Raw genomic sequence first — 13659 nt, forward strand, 5'->3', positions numbered from 1 at the left:
GTGGCACAGTGGTTGAGAGTCCGCCTGCCGATTCAGGGGACGCGGGTTTGTGCCCAGGTCCGGGAAGATCCCACATGCCGCAGAGCGGCTGGGCCCGTGAGCCATGGCCGCTAAGCCTGTGTGTCTGGAGCCTGTGCTCCGCAACAGGAGAGGCCACAACAGTGAGAGGCCCGCGTACCGCAAAAAATAATAATAATAATACATCTCTAAAACATGTATGCTGCTGCCTCTTTCTTGGCTCCAGGTAGATCCCCAGCTGTTAGCTAAGGTGGAAATGATTTCTTTTGTCAGTAATAGCTAAAAACATTAAATGCTGAAAGTAATAGAACATAATATATGTTTTGTTGCAGATGTTTTTAATGCCCATATAAATAACGAAGGACAGACAATGCAGATCTATGGGTCCCGAGGAGTATTCTAATAGCAACTTTAGATGAAGGGAATAATTGCATTTTAAATACTTCTTCAGATTTACCTAAAAATGAAATCTAAGGCTTCTAACCTTATCATAAATTAAGGGCAATTATTTCATGTACCTTTTCATGTCTGGAAATTCCTTTACTACTTCTTGTGTCTATGCTAAAGTAGTTAAGGTTGGAACATGAAGAAACTCTTCTAATGGTGGAAGCATATCAGAATCTACGTGGCCTTGGTCGGAGAAATGGGACTCAATGCAAATAAAGTCATAAGATAAGATACTTGCAATCTCAATATTGAATTGCTCTGATCTACTTACTCTTTGTTGTGCTATTTCCATTTTTATCTCACGCATGTTTAGTGCCCAGATCCATCATGCAAACAGGACTTGTTGGCCTACCTGGAACAGATTAAATTCTACTCTCACCAGCTGAAAATCTGCAGTCAGGTTAAAGCTGAGATCCAGAGCCTGGGAGGAGAGCTCATCATGTCAGCGGTGAGTACTGCCCCAGCCTTACCCCAGCGCGTGTGGCAGAGGCCTGAAACAAAGAAGCGACACCCCACCTAACCCACCAAATCGTTCAGGGCCACGCAGGTTAGAGGAGACTCAACTGGAGCATCTAAAATTGCATGAGACTAAACGAGCAAGAAAGCTTGCCAGATTTCTGAAAGAAATGTGAAGTCAGTATAGCTTGTCTTTATTTACTTCAGAGATTTGACAGTGAATCAGGTTTGGTAAGCCCCTCGTATAAGAGATGGATGTGAATTTAGAGCATGGTTTTCTGAATTGAATCCTCTAGTTTTTTAGAAAAATAAGGGCGTATGTAATTGCAAATCAATGAAATAATTGCTTTATTACTATTAATTAATATTCACTTTCTCATTATTCATTTTTATATCTTAGAAATTCAGGTCTTGAAAACTGTTATCTCCAGATGTAATTGTAGCAGTAGAATATGATAGAATGTAAATAGGTTTAGAGGAACCTTCATAAATTCTTTGGTGACCCTGAGTTTCAAATTGCTATAAAATGACCATCGTAGAAATAATGTCTACCTATTCTACTCATCTTTTAATAACAACAGTAGATCATTCCTCTAGAGTGGGTCTGTAATAAAATAATATTTGATGTCTATATTGGATTCAGTTATCAGTGACTTTGAGAAGGACATTGACCAAGATTATAAATTTAAGTTAAAGTGAAACATCATGAACATGCTAGGAACTTATATTCATGAGGACAAATTTTTTAAAATGATAGCATACATATAAATGTGTCAGTCTGGGAGCTCTTTAGCCAGACTTTGGTCTTTCCCCCAATGAACTAACATTTTTCAAAAGAACATAGTTGCAAAAACAAAAGCAAAGGGAATTCCTCGGCAGTCCAGTGGTTAAGACTCTGCACTTTCACTGCCAAGGGCCCGGGTTCAATCCCTGGTCAGGGAACTGAATCCCGCAATCTGCACAGTTGGCTTAAAAAAAAAAAGAAAGCAAAGAATTACCATCAAGGGTAGACGGCTGGGAACTAATCCTTACTGACTATCTCTTGCCTATATTTTGTCTCATTTAATCTTCACAATAACATACCAGATAGATTGTTTAGTTGTTTGTTTTATGTTCTTTAAAACTTGAAAAAAAGGAAATTTAGAAAGGTTAAATAGCTTCCCCAAATTCCTATTAGTAAATATCAGACCTGGGGGTTTACCTTCAAAGGTCTTGCCTTCTCTGTTCAGGTGGACAGGCTTGAATCTATGATGAAACTGAAAACCAAAAATTAAAAGTGAATAATTTGGAAATTATGTCTAAGTAATTATTAGGGATAAAAAATTAGTTTCCTTGATATTCAAATTGTACAAAAACAGTAATGCAAACCAACATAACCTGTGCTATACTGGTTCCCTATCATTTTTCAAAGGAAAATGCATTTTAAGTAGTCACTGTCTATCCACACAGACATGTGTGTGGGTATATGATTCCATGTGTGACTACATATATGCATATATACAAACAGAATGCATATACGTATATAAACATTTAAAAATATTGTATCTTTATTTTGGATTATTAGACACTCAGTCTTCATTTTCTCACTTAACATTATACTACTTTATTTTTATATTTTTAAAATTCATTTATTTTATTTATTTATTTTTGGCTGTGTTGGGTCCCCTTTGCTGTGTGCGGACTTTCTCTAGTTGTGGCGAACAGGGGCTACTCTTTGTTGCGGTGCACAGGCTTCTCATTGCAGTGGCTTCTCTTGTTGCAGAGCACGGGCTTTAGGCGTGTGGGCTTCAGTAGTTGTGGCACACGGGCTCAGTAGTTGTGGCTCTGGGCTCTAGAGTATAGGCTCAGTAGCTGTGGCACACAGGCTTAGTTGCTCCAGCATATGGGATCTTCCTGGACCAGGGCTCGAACCCGTGTCCCCTGCATTGGCAAGTGGATTCTTAACCACTGCGCCACCAGGGAAGTTCCCATCATACTTCTTTAAATGTGTAAAAAATATATTTATTTGTATACCCAAGCCTGTCATCTGTTTACTTTTCTCAGTTTCTCACACTCACCATCATTCACAAGGTCTAAATCCATATGAATTTTCTTTTCCAATTATATATTTACCTCTTCATGTTGTCTGAAGCTAAGCTTTCAAAAATGTTGATAGAAGTTTGGCCTATACATTATGTTAAAATGTATTGCTGTTAATGGTCCCTCCAAATATAATTTCCTCCAGATGTACAAATTGAAATTTTATCCCTTCCTGTTTGATATGACAATTCAAATTCATGAATTTTACATATTTTACAGATAGATTAAGCATGAACCATTTAGAATCCATTATTTACAATTTAAAAGCTGTCATTATATAAAATGAAGAATAGCATTGCAAATCCAAAGCTATTTTGTCATCATTTCACCCACAATTTTCCATTAGAAAAAATAACTCTGAAGAAAGGGAGCATGTCATGCACCCTTTTACATGCCTTGCTGCCATCTGCTTGCAGGTAGATCCTGGAAAGCTTATAAAATACATTTAATTTGTGTGTGCCAAAGCACAATTGCTTTATTCTCTCTGTGATCCTGAGTTCTCGTCTTCTTTCTTCTTTAAATTGAGAAGAGGTTCTAAACTAAACCATCATTTTTCTATGAGGTCTTCTGAAAAGTAATAAACCTGATTGTAAAGCAGGGAAACCCATTAAAAATTAAGAAATTTGGTATTCAAAACTACACTTTTCAAAGTTTGCATTCCCAAATCAGGTTCATGAAACATTACTTTTAACAAATATATTTGGTTAGAAGGAAATAGGTATGAATGGAATGCATTTCTGGAGTGAATGGGCAGAATGTATTCTGGGTCTGGAGTGTCAGGGTTTAGGATAAAGAAGATGAGTTCATAACATAAAGGAATTTGAAATCATTCTCATAATAGACCATTTACTTAAAATAATTTTCCAATGATTCTTATGTCTATCTGCAAGCATTTAGCCTGAAGTTACATATTTTATTTATAACGAAACCAAAGTGTAGTTAGTCCAAAACTCCAGCTGTGAATTGAGCATCCTCTCAGTACCAGGCATCTGAGAACATCTGGGAGATGCAAAGCCTCCTTTAAGATCCTCAAATATGTGCAAAATTAATGTACATAAAATATACCTAAATATTCAAAAATGACTTCAAAATAATGTAACAGGCCATATGATAGTTGAATGAACAAAAGCATATGGTAAGAGGTGAAGGAATAATTAATTCCACTGATGTGGCAAGTGAACAAGAGAAAGCTCCAGAAAGTGGTTTGACCCTAATTTGGTCCTTGATTAATAGGTAAAAAAACAAAACAAAACAAAACAGCTGTATATTTATGAGGGAAGGAGGGGAAATGGATTTGAGGTAGATAGAACAACTGAAGTAGAAAGATAGAAATAGGGAAAGATGAGGATTTTTATGGAAATAACAAACAGTCTGAAGTGATTGCAAACAACTGTACTTGGTCTGTTAGTGTGTGTTAAGGGGGGTGGGAAATAGAAGAGAAGCTTTAAATGAAACTGAGAATGTTTCTAAAGGATCACTAACAGCATTTCAACTTTATCCTGTAGGCAATTGAGAGTAATTGAAAAAGTTGAAGTTTGAAATAGGTATAAACCAATATATGTATTCGGAAGTTAACATTTTTTTAAAGAGTTCATACCTAACCTTTTATTTTTATTGAAGTATAGTTGGTTTATAATAATGTATTGGTTTCAGGTGTACAACATAGTGGTTCAGTGTTTTTATAGATTATATGCTATTTATAGTTATTATAAAATGATGGTTATATTTCTCTGTGCTGTGCAATATATCCTTGCGTCTTTTTTTGTTTTATTGAAGTACAGTTGATTTACAATGTTGTGCTAATTTCCACTGTACAGCAAAGTGACTCAGTTATACACATATATACATTCTTTTTTTTATATTCTTTTCCATTATGGTTTATCCCAGGAGATTGTATATAGTTCCCTGTGCTATGCATAAGGAACTTGTTGTCTATCCATTCTAAATGTAATAGTTCGCATCTAGTAACCCCAAACTCCCAGTCCATCCCTCTCCCTCTCTCCCTTCCCCTTGGCAGCCACAAGTCTGTTCTCTGTGTCTGTGAGTCTGTTTCTGTTTTGTAGATAGGTTCATTTGTATCATATTTTAGATTCCACATATAAGTGATATCATATGGTATTTGTCTTTCTCTTTCTGACTTACTTCCCTTAGTAAGATAATTTCTTGTTGCATCTGTCTTGCTGCAAATGGCATTATTTCGTTCTTTTTAATGGCTGAATAGTATTCCATTGTATATATGTACCACAACTTCTTTATCCATTCATCTGTCGATGGACATTTAGGCTGTTTCCATGTCTTGGCTATTGTGAATAGTGCTGCAGTGAACATTGGAGTGCATGTATCTTTTTGAATTATAGTTTTATCTGGGTATATGGCCAGGAGTGGGATTGCTGGATCATATGGTAATTCAATGTTTAGTTTTCTGAGAAACCTCCATACTATTCTCCACAGTGGCAGTACCAATTTACATTCCCACCAACAGTGTAGGAGGGTTCCCTTTTCTCCACACCCTCTCCAGCATTTGTTATTTGTAGACTTTTTAATGATGGTCATTTTGACCAGTAGTAGTAGTTTTGATTTATATTTATATGTAGTTTTTTATATTTTTATGTAGTTTTTTATATTTTATATATATATTTATATGTAGTTTTGATTTATATTTCTCTAATAATTAGTGATGTTGACCGTCTTTTCATGTGCCTACTGCTCATCTTTATGTCTTCTTTGAAGAAATGTCTATTTACGTCTTCTGCCCATTTTTGGAAAGGGTTGTTTGTTTTTTGTTGTTGAGTTGTATGAGCTGCTTGTATATTTTGGAAATTAAGCCCTTCAGGTCACATCATTTGCAAATATTTTCTCCCATTCTGTAGGTTGTCTTTTTGTTTTTCTTTATGGTTTCCTTTGCTATGCAAAAGCTTGTAAGTTTGATTAAGTCTGATTTGTTTATTTCTGTTTTATTTCTATTGCCTTGGGAGACTCCTTGTATCTTATTTATTTTATACGTAGTAGTTTGTACCTCTTAACACCCTACCCATATCTTGCCCCTCCCCACTTCACTCTCTCTAGTGGTAACCACTGGTTTGGTCTTTATGAGTCTGTTTCTGTTTTGCTATATTTATTCGTTTATTTTTTAGATTCCACATGTAAGTAATAGCATTCAGTATTTGCCTTTCTCTAACTCACTTATTTCACTAAGCATAATACTTTCTTGGTCCATTCATGTTTTTTTGTGCAAATGGCAGAATTTCATTCCTTTTTACTGCTGAATAATATTCCCATGTGTGTGTTTGTGTTTGTGTGTGTGTGTATGCATCTGCATGCTACATCTTTATTTTACCAGGGTGGTGATAGATAGAAAGATGAGGGACTGGAAGATAGAAGACTCTTTAGGAATGATTTTTTTTAAAGTCCGAGAGCATTAACAGTGAGAACCCAGGTTAAGGCAGTCTTGGTGAGAATGGAGATGTATGTATCCTTGCAAGAAAAAATTCTGAGGTAGAAATGATTAGAATCAACGATCTATTGAATTTTAAGGATGAAGAAGAAGGAATAATTAAGACTTACCCCAATGTTTTGAGAGTTGTTAGCTTTCATAGTTAAAAGTGGCATCATTAGCCAAAAGCTATACACAGAAGAAAGAGCAGATCAAGAAGGGTAAGGCAGCTCATTCAGGTTTTAGTCATAAGTGACTTAGTCATAAGCAACTAAGAGGTATCCAAGGAGAAAAGTCTAGGAGAAGTTGGGTATATGGTTTTGGAACTGAGGAGAGAGGTATGAAGGAGAAATAGATGGGATCATCCAGTGAAAGTATGCTGAATAAGACCAAAAATAGCTGAGACAGAGATCCAGAAAGAATGTTTTTCCTACACATGTTATTCTAATGTGCCTGTGTCAGACACAGAGACTTAGTTGTAGTCATTTAAAGAAATTGGGAGTTTACTATCTCCATAAAAACAATAATAATAAATAAATCCAAGAATGGGCAGTTCTGAATGTCAGCTTCACAAAGTCATCAGGGAATCAGGCTCTTATGTCTTTCTGGTTTATTATGCTTGGCTTCTGGTTTCCATTTTTATTAATATCAAAATATGTCTTCTCTAACTCTAGTAGCTATGGCATTTGTATTCCAGACAGTAAAAATGAAGAGAAGCAGAAGCAAACATTCCTAAGTCTTTTTTAAGTCTCTTGCAAATGCTTTCTCTTACATATTATTGCCAAGACTTCAGTTATATGGCTACGTATAACTGCAAAGGACACCACAAAATGTAAAATTTGTTTGTTTGTTTCTGTGTGTTTTAATCTAGGCATGTTGCTTTCCCCAACTAAATCAGAGTTTTGTTTCTATGAAGAGAGAATAGTTATTGGGTGACAACTAGCAATTATACCATATCCCTCTATTATGACCAAATTCACAGCAGTACTCTTGTATATTCTAATTATCTGCTATTTTATACATTTTCTCCTTTAGACTATAAAGTCCATGAACATTTTTGAATGATTGAAGATACAATAGCCAGTAACTGGAAACACAGAAAATTCAGGTTAACTGAGCCCTAAAGCACATATTGGATTTTACATTTATAAGGTATCTTTACATCTTTTCTGAAGCAGGATCAGTAATATGGTGAAAGCAAAAATTAGGCCATAGTGGGCTGAATACTGAGTATGCAGTAAGAGAGAAAAGACAGTAGCTTACACTAGATTTTCCAGCAGTTTGTAGTTGAAAGGAAGGAGAAAGTCGGGGTTGGGGAAGAGACTGAGACAGACTTGGGCAAATGGAATTGCTGGAAGCTTCTTCTTATTACTTTTTTTCCCTTTTTTTTTTGTTAGCATTTTACTTATGTACTTTCTAAATGGTAGTAATTGAGCAAATGTTTATGTAAAGAGCAAAAAGCCAGAAAAGAATGAATCTGTAAGGACTAAGACAGTAACTGATAGAATAAAATCTTAAGCAAGGGAGAAGGAGTAGAATTAAGATAACAGGTAGAAAGTGTAGATTTGGAAAAAAAGAACTTTTCTCCTGAGCAACAGATACAGATAAATGAAGAGAAATGAGGATATAAAAACATTTAGATACAGATGAATGAGGATATAAAAACATTTAGATACAGTCATTTTGGTAAAATGGGAGCAGTAATTTCCCATTAAGACTTGAGTGCTCTATCCACAGTTTTATTTTGGCAAAAGAACAAAGTAAATATGTCCATATATTCAAAGACTTTCCAGTATTGCTTAGAAGAGAAAATAATCTAAGTTAATACCAATGATTTGAGATAGTAATCAGATATACTGTGTGCTAGACATTATTCTACCAGTGCTGAGCTCCAGGACATTGCCTGGATTATGCAAACTGACTCAGCTTCATTTTATCCTTCAGTCACATGAAAAGGAAGCCTTCCAATGGCTATCCTCTCTCACAAAAAGGGGGAATATATAAAAGCTTAATTGAAAAAAATGATAGCAAAACACAGTGAAACCATGTAATTAAACTTACTGTTGCAGATCATTTTCCATAGGCTTCTTGACTTATTAATGTACTAATTAGGAATACATTACAAATATAACTCTAAGAAGATTAAAATGTACCTGGGTTACCTAAGGGCATTCCAATAAATTATCTGTCAATCGTTCCTCTAGCGTCCTTAAGCATGGTGCCAAGTGCGGAAGCTATTTTACCTTGTGAAAGGAGTCTTGCTATAAAGAAATAAATATTCTTATCTTCTAGCCTGTGTGTGTGTGTGTGTGTGTGTGTGTGTGTGTATATATAAAGTTTAAGAGAAAAAAATCAAATAATTAAAATTGTTTTAAATTCTTAAAATTACTCTTTCCCAAAGTGTTATGCTTCTAGGCTAGCAATTTTTTATACTACCTAAAGCTGATTAATTACATAATCACCATGTTTTGTGCATTTCCTTTAATGTGTTTAATTGTGCTGTCTTACCCTGAGCAGGTGTGCCAAAGCCACAATTTTAAAAATTGGATAAATAATAAAACTAATCAGTCAGGGGGGGAAAGATCAGCACGATGGAAAATTTGCCAAACAACAGCACTTCAGCTTTAGCTGAAATCAAGGGGCAGTGCACATTCAACTAGGAATGATAGGGAACAATAACAATGCAGCTATTGACTGAAAGAGCCACTAGGGCCTGCAGAACGCAGGCAATGGATTGCATACAGAATGATTTAGTAGGTTAATGTGCTTGCCATGTTAAGACATTAAGGGAATTAGTTAATGAGCTTTCTGAACCTGCTGCAGTCATTGGTAGTCATCAAGAACACTGGGAAAACTAAAAGATTTGGAAAATCACCTGAAGTATTTAGAGATTTATAGAAGGACTAGGAGATGTATGAAATGGAATGGGGAGAGATGAAAGAAGTGACGAAGGGGAGAAGGGCGAGGAGAAAAAGTAAAGAGAAGGAAGAAGACACCTGGCCGATAAATTTAACTGTCAAGAATGTTGGGAGTTTTCAGTTTGTTTTTAATGCTGAATAGGAGGGAAATGGAAGTAACAGACCTTAGTAATTCAAAGAATATATTTTATTTTTTTGTTTGTTTGTTTGTTTTGTTTTGTTTTTTGCGGTATGTGGGCCTCTCACTGTTGTGGCCTCTCCCGTTGCGGAGTGCAGGCTCCGGATGCGCAGGCTCAGTGGCCATGACTCACAGGCCCAGCCGCTCCGCGGCATGTGGGATCCTCCCCGACTGGGGCATGAACCCGTGTCCCCTGCATCAGCAGGCGGACTCTCAACCACTTGCGCCACCAGGGAAGCCCAGAATATATTTTAAAAACAAGAAAAGGTGTGGGGGTATTGTCTTTTTTTTTTTCTTTCTTTTTTTTTTTTTCCTTGCAATGTAGTAAAGTAGTCTATGAAATTCTCTTGGTATTTAGGTAAGCTGATATCACAGTGGATTAGATTTTCTTGATTGTGCTATGCATCTGGTTGTAATAACACTTGAAGGAATCTTATAATCTCTTCATGTTATAACTAACTCAAATTAGCTCTACAATGAAATAGGTCAAGGACTTTCAATGACTTGCCTTAGTGCATGACAGTATCTAACAGCAGAGTCAGGGCTAGAATCTAATTCTCAAGTTCTTTACTCCATCACTACTGAAAGTAAGCTCTGTAGCCTCCGAGTGGGGTTAGCGGCAAAATGGCAGGAGGTGGTCTTGGTATACTCAGCTGGGATAGTTGCTGTGGACATCAAGAGATAAGGAATTATTTTTTAATTGGGGTATAGTCATTTTACAATGTTGTGTTAGTTTCTACTGTACAGCAAAGTGGAGTTCCCTGTGCTATACAGCAGGTTCTTATTAGTTATCTATTTTATACATATTAGTATATATATGTCAATCCCAGTCTCCCAAAGATAAGGAATGGTTTTAATAGAAAGATGTGGAAAACACTGACTTGAACACAGTATTAACTGATAAAAATGATGATTTAATGTTCTCAGATTTTTAAGAAAGCCTGACCAGAACACATTCTTCATCTTGAACATGAGAAGCTAACAGGAGGGAAAACTACTGGACTCCAAATTAGGAGACCCAGATTGTAGTCTAGATCTTAATCTCTTTGGGTTTGTTTCTTTATCTATCTCTTAAACTAAGGTTTGGAATTAAATGAGCTCTATGGTTCCTTCCAACTCATAATTTCTGATCTTATTCTCTTTTGTACTGAATATTTAAATTTCTTTCTCATTCCATCTTCTGTATATTCTGTGGCTATTTTATTTGTGATTATCATGGGGATTATGTTTAACATCCCGAAGTTATAACATTTTAACTTGAATTTGTAGCAGCTTAAATTCAATAACATACAAATTCTTTCCTCCTTAACAGCTCTATTCTCCACTCCTTTCAGTTGCTGATGCTACAGAATTATATTTTTATACATTGTGTGTCCAAAAACATAAACAAATAAATTTTTTAATGCATTAGTGTCTTAAATTATGTAGAAAACAAAATGTGGAGTTAAAAACCAAAAATACATTCATACTTACTTTTAGACTGATAATTGCTTTTTTAAAAAAAATGTTAGCTTCTTAAATCACATGGAAAACAAAAAGTGTAGTTGCACACTATTGTTATAATAATACTAGCTTTTATAATTGCCCATGCATTTACCTTTACTGAGACCTTTATTTCTTCATACAACTTTGAGTTACTCTCTAGTGCCTTTTCATTTCAACCTGCAGGACCCCTTTTAGCATTTCTTTCATGGCAGGTCTAATGGTAGTAATGAACTATTTCAGTTTCTGTTCACCTGGGAGTGTCTTAATTTCTCCCTACTTTTGAAGAACAGTATACTGGATATAGTATTCTCAATTGACAGTCTTTCTTTTAGCACCTTGAATATATCATCCCACTACCCTCTGGTCTTCAAAGTTTACAGTGAGAAGTCTGATTATTATCTTAATGAGGATTCCTTGTAGTTGATGGGTTGCTTCTCTCTTGTTGCTTTCAAAATTCTCTTTTTGTCTTTGTCTTTCAACAGTTTGATTATAATGTGTCTTGGAGTGAGTCTCTCTGTTCATCCTACTTGGAGTTTACTAAGCTTTTTGGATATTTATGTTCATGTCTTTCATCAAATTCGGGAAGTTTTCAGTCATTATTTCTTTAAATATTGTTTCTGCCCCCTTTTCTCTCTTCCTCTGGGACTCTCACAAATGGGTATGTTGGTCTGTTTGGTAGTATCTCACAAGTCTGTTAGGCTCTTCTTCACTTTTCTTCAATCTTGTTTCTCTCTGCTTCTCAGACTTGTTCATTTCTTTGTACTATCTTCAAGGCTGCTGATACTTTCTTCTGCCTGCTCAAGTTGGCCTTTGAATCCCTTTAGTTTTTCATTTCAGTTATTGTATTTTTCAACTCCAGAGATTCTTTTTGGCTTCCATTTATTGATATTTCTGTTTTGTTCATACATCATTTTCTTTCTCCATATCTTTCTCTAGTTCTTTAAGTATCTTTAAACCAGTTGTTTTAAAGTCTTTGTCTAGTAGATCTGCCATCATGTCTTTCCCAGGGACAATTTCTGTTTGTTTGTTTTTTTTCCTTTGAATAGAACATACTTTCTTATTTCTTTGTATGTTGTGTGCTTTTATGTTGAAAACTAGTCATTTGAATGTAATTTTGCAAATCAGATTCTCCTTCTTCCCCAGGGTTTGCTGTGTATGTGTGTGCTTGCTTTTGGTTTTTTGTGAGGTCTTTTGTTTTGCTTTTTGATTATTGCAGTCTATTTCTGTGTCAGTGATCAGCCTAAAGTGTAACCTGGCGGTCTTCTCAGGTGTTTTATGAGCCTGTGCCTTCCCCTGGGTATGTGCAGTGACTTTCTAATTCCCCATGTATTTGTGGTTAGTTTTGAATGTTCTAATCTTCAGTATCTGGCTTCCAAAAGAGGAAAGAAAAAAGAAAAATGAGGGTAAAGACAGGTGCCCCTAGAAGTCACTTGAGCCAGAGTGGAAAGGGCTTATAACAATGAGGGTAGGTGCAACAACAGTGGCCTCTGCCACTTTGTCTGTACCTTTGTGATGAGAAGCAGCACTCAGGGATAAGATCACAGATTTCTGATATTGAGACAGCATACTTTTTCCACCCTAGCTCTCATAAGTTGCATGCAAGCTACTACAGGAACATGTGCACGGCTGCCTGTCAAGTGGCTAAGGAGTGGGGGATGGATAGCTGCTACTGTGCTAAGAGCTGAAATTGACATAAATTAACCATAATGTACCTTCCAAAACTTCCTCTGGAAGTTGGAAGCCTTCAATAGACTCCATTGTTCCTAAATAGTTACATAAGTCAGATTGGACAACTGTACAGTACAGTTGTGGTCTGTGTGGGGCGACAGATTTTTGGTGCTTCCTATTTCACTATCGTTTCAGAATCTTTCTTCTTATTTCCTTTTGCTCTCACTTTCTCTTCCCAGTTCTTATACAGAATTTTCCTCTAAGCACTAATTGCCAAATTATAATATGACATAGCAAGATGCTTTATTTTTACTTGTTTTAAAAGACTGCTACTGGAATTTTGCTTAAACAATATCCATCAGTGAGAATGAGATCAAATGCTTTAGGAGTTACCTGTTAATTTTAGACCTAGAGAAAAGTGAGAGATGTGTATTAAAATGGTGCAATATACTGTCCATAAGTATAGGATTGATTTGACATGGCTTTACTGAGACTGCTGTGGTATCTCTCACAGAACAGCAGTGATCCGTTTTGTGAAATTTTCTTTGTGAAGTTAAGAGATGGAGAGGATAAAACATCTGGATAATGCATATACACACACACACAAAAGTTAAGAAGAAAAGAAATGGAGAGGGAAAAGGAAGAAAATATAAATGTGATGTGAGAGTCTCTACTGTTAAATTTACTTCTTATAATTGTTGCCATGTTCTTATTGTATGTCAAATAGTTCTATATTATTAAAAAGGAAAATACTGGAAGAATTTAAAATTTAATGGAAAAGACTATTTCTGTTTTAGAAAAAAAGAATTACCTTAATTGTTAACAATCCTTAGAAAAGAAGATAAGGGGCTCATTATTTCTATTGTGTGCTAAACAACCTGAAACACAGAACTTCAGAGAGGTGGGAAGAGAGGCCTTGAAAGCGAGCATGATGTATTTGACAGCTGTAGGATGGTGCCAAATTCCCCATTAGACAA

At 35.8% G+C, this 13659-nt stretch overlaps 1 protein-coding gene across 1 annotated transcript in view; it reads left to right on the forward strand.

Annotated features, from left to right (window-relative positions):
• CTNNA3 (catenin alpha 3) overlaps positions 1-13659 on the forward strand; it is a 1620647-nt gene that overhangs the window by 1567275 nt on the left and 39713 nt on the right. Inside the window, exon 17 of the mRNA XM_082854158.1 lies at positions 779-913. Within this exon, the coding sequence (XP_082710284.1) occupies positions 779-913 (135 nt within the window). The remainder of the gene's footprint in view (positions 1-778; positions 914-13659) is intronic.

Source organism: Leucopleurus acutus, assembly GCF_964270905.1.
Source record: "Leucopleurus acutus genome assembly, chromosome: 14".
NCBI lineage: Eukaryota > Metazoa > Chordata > Mammalia > Artiodactyla > Delphinidae > Leucopleurus > Leucopleurus acutus.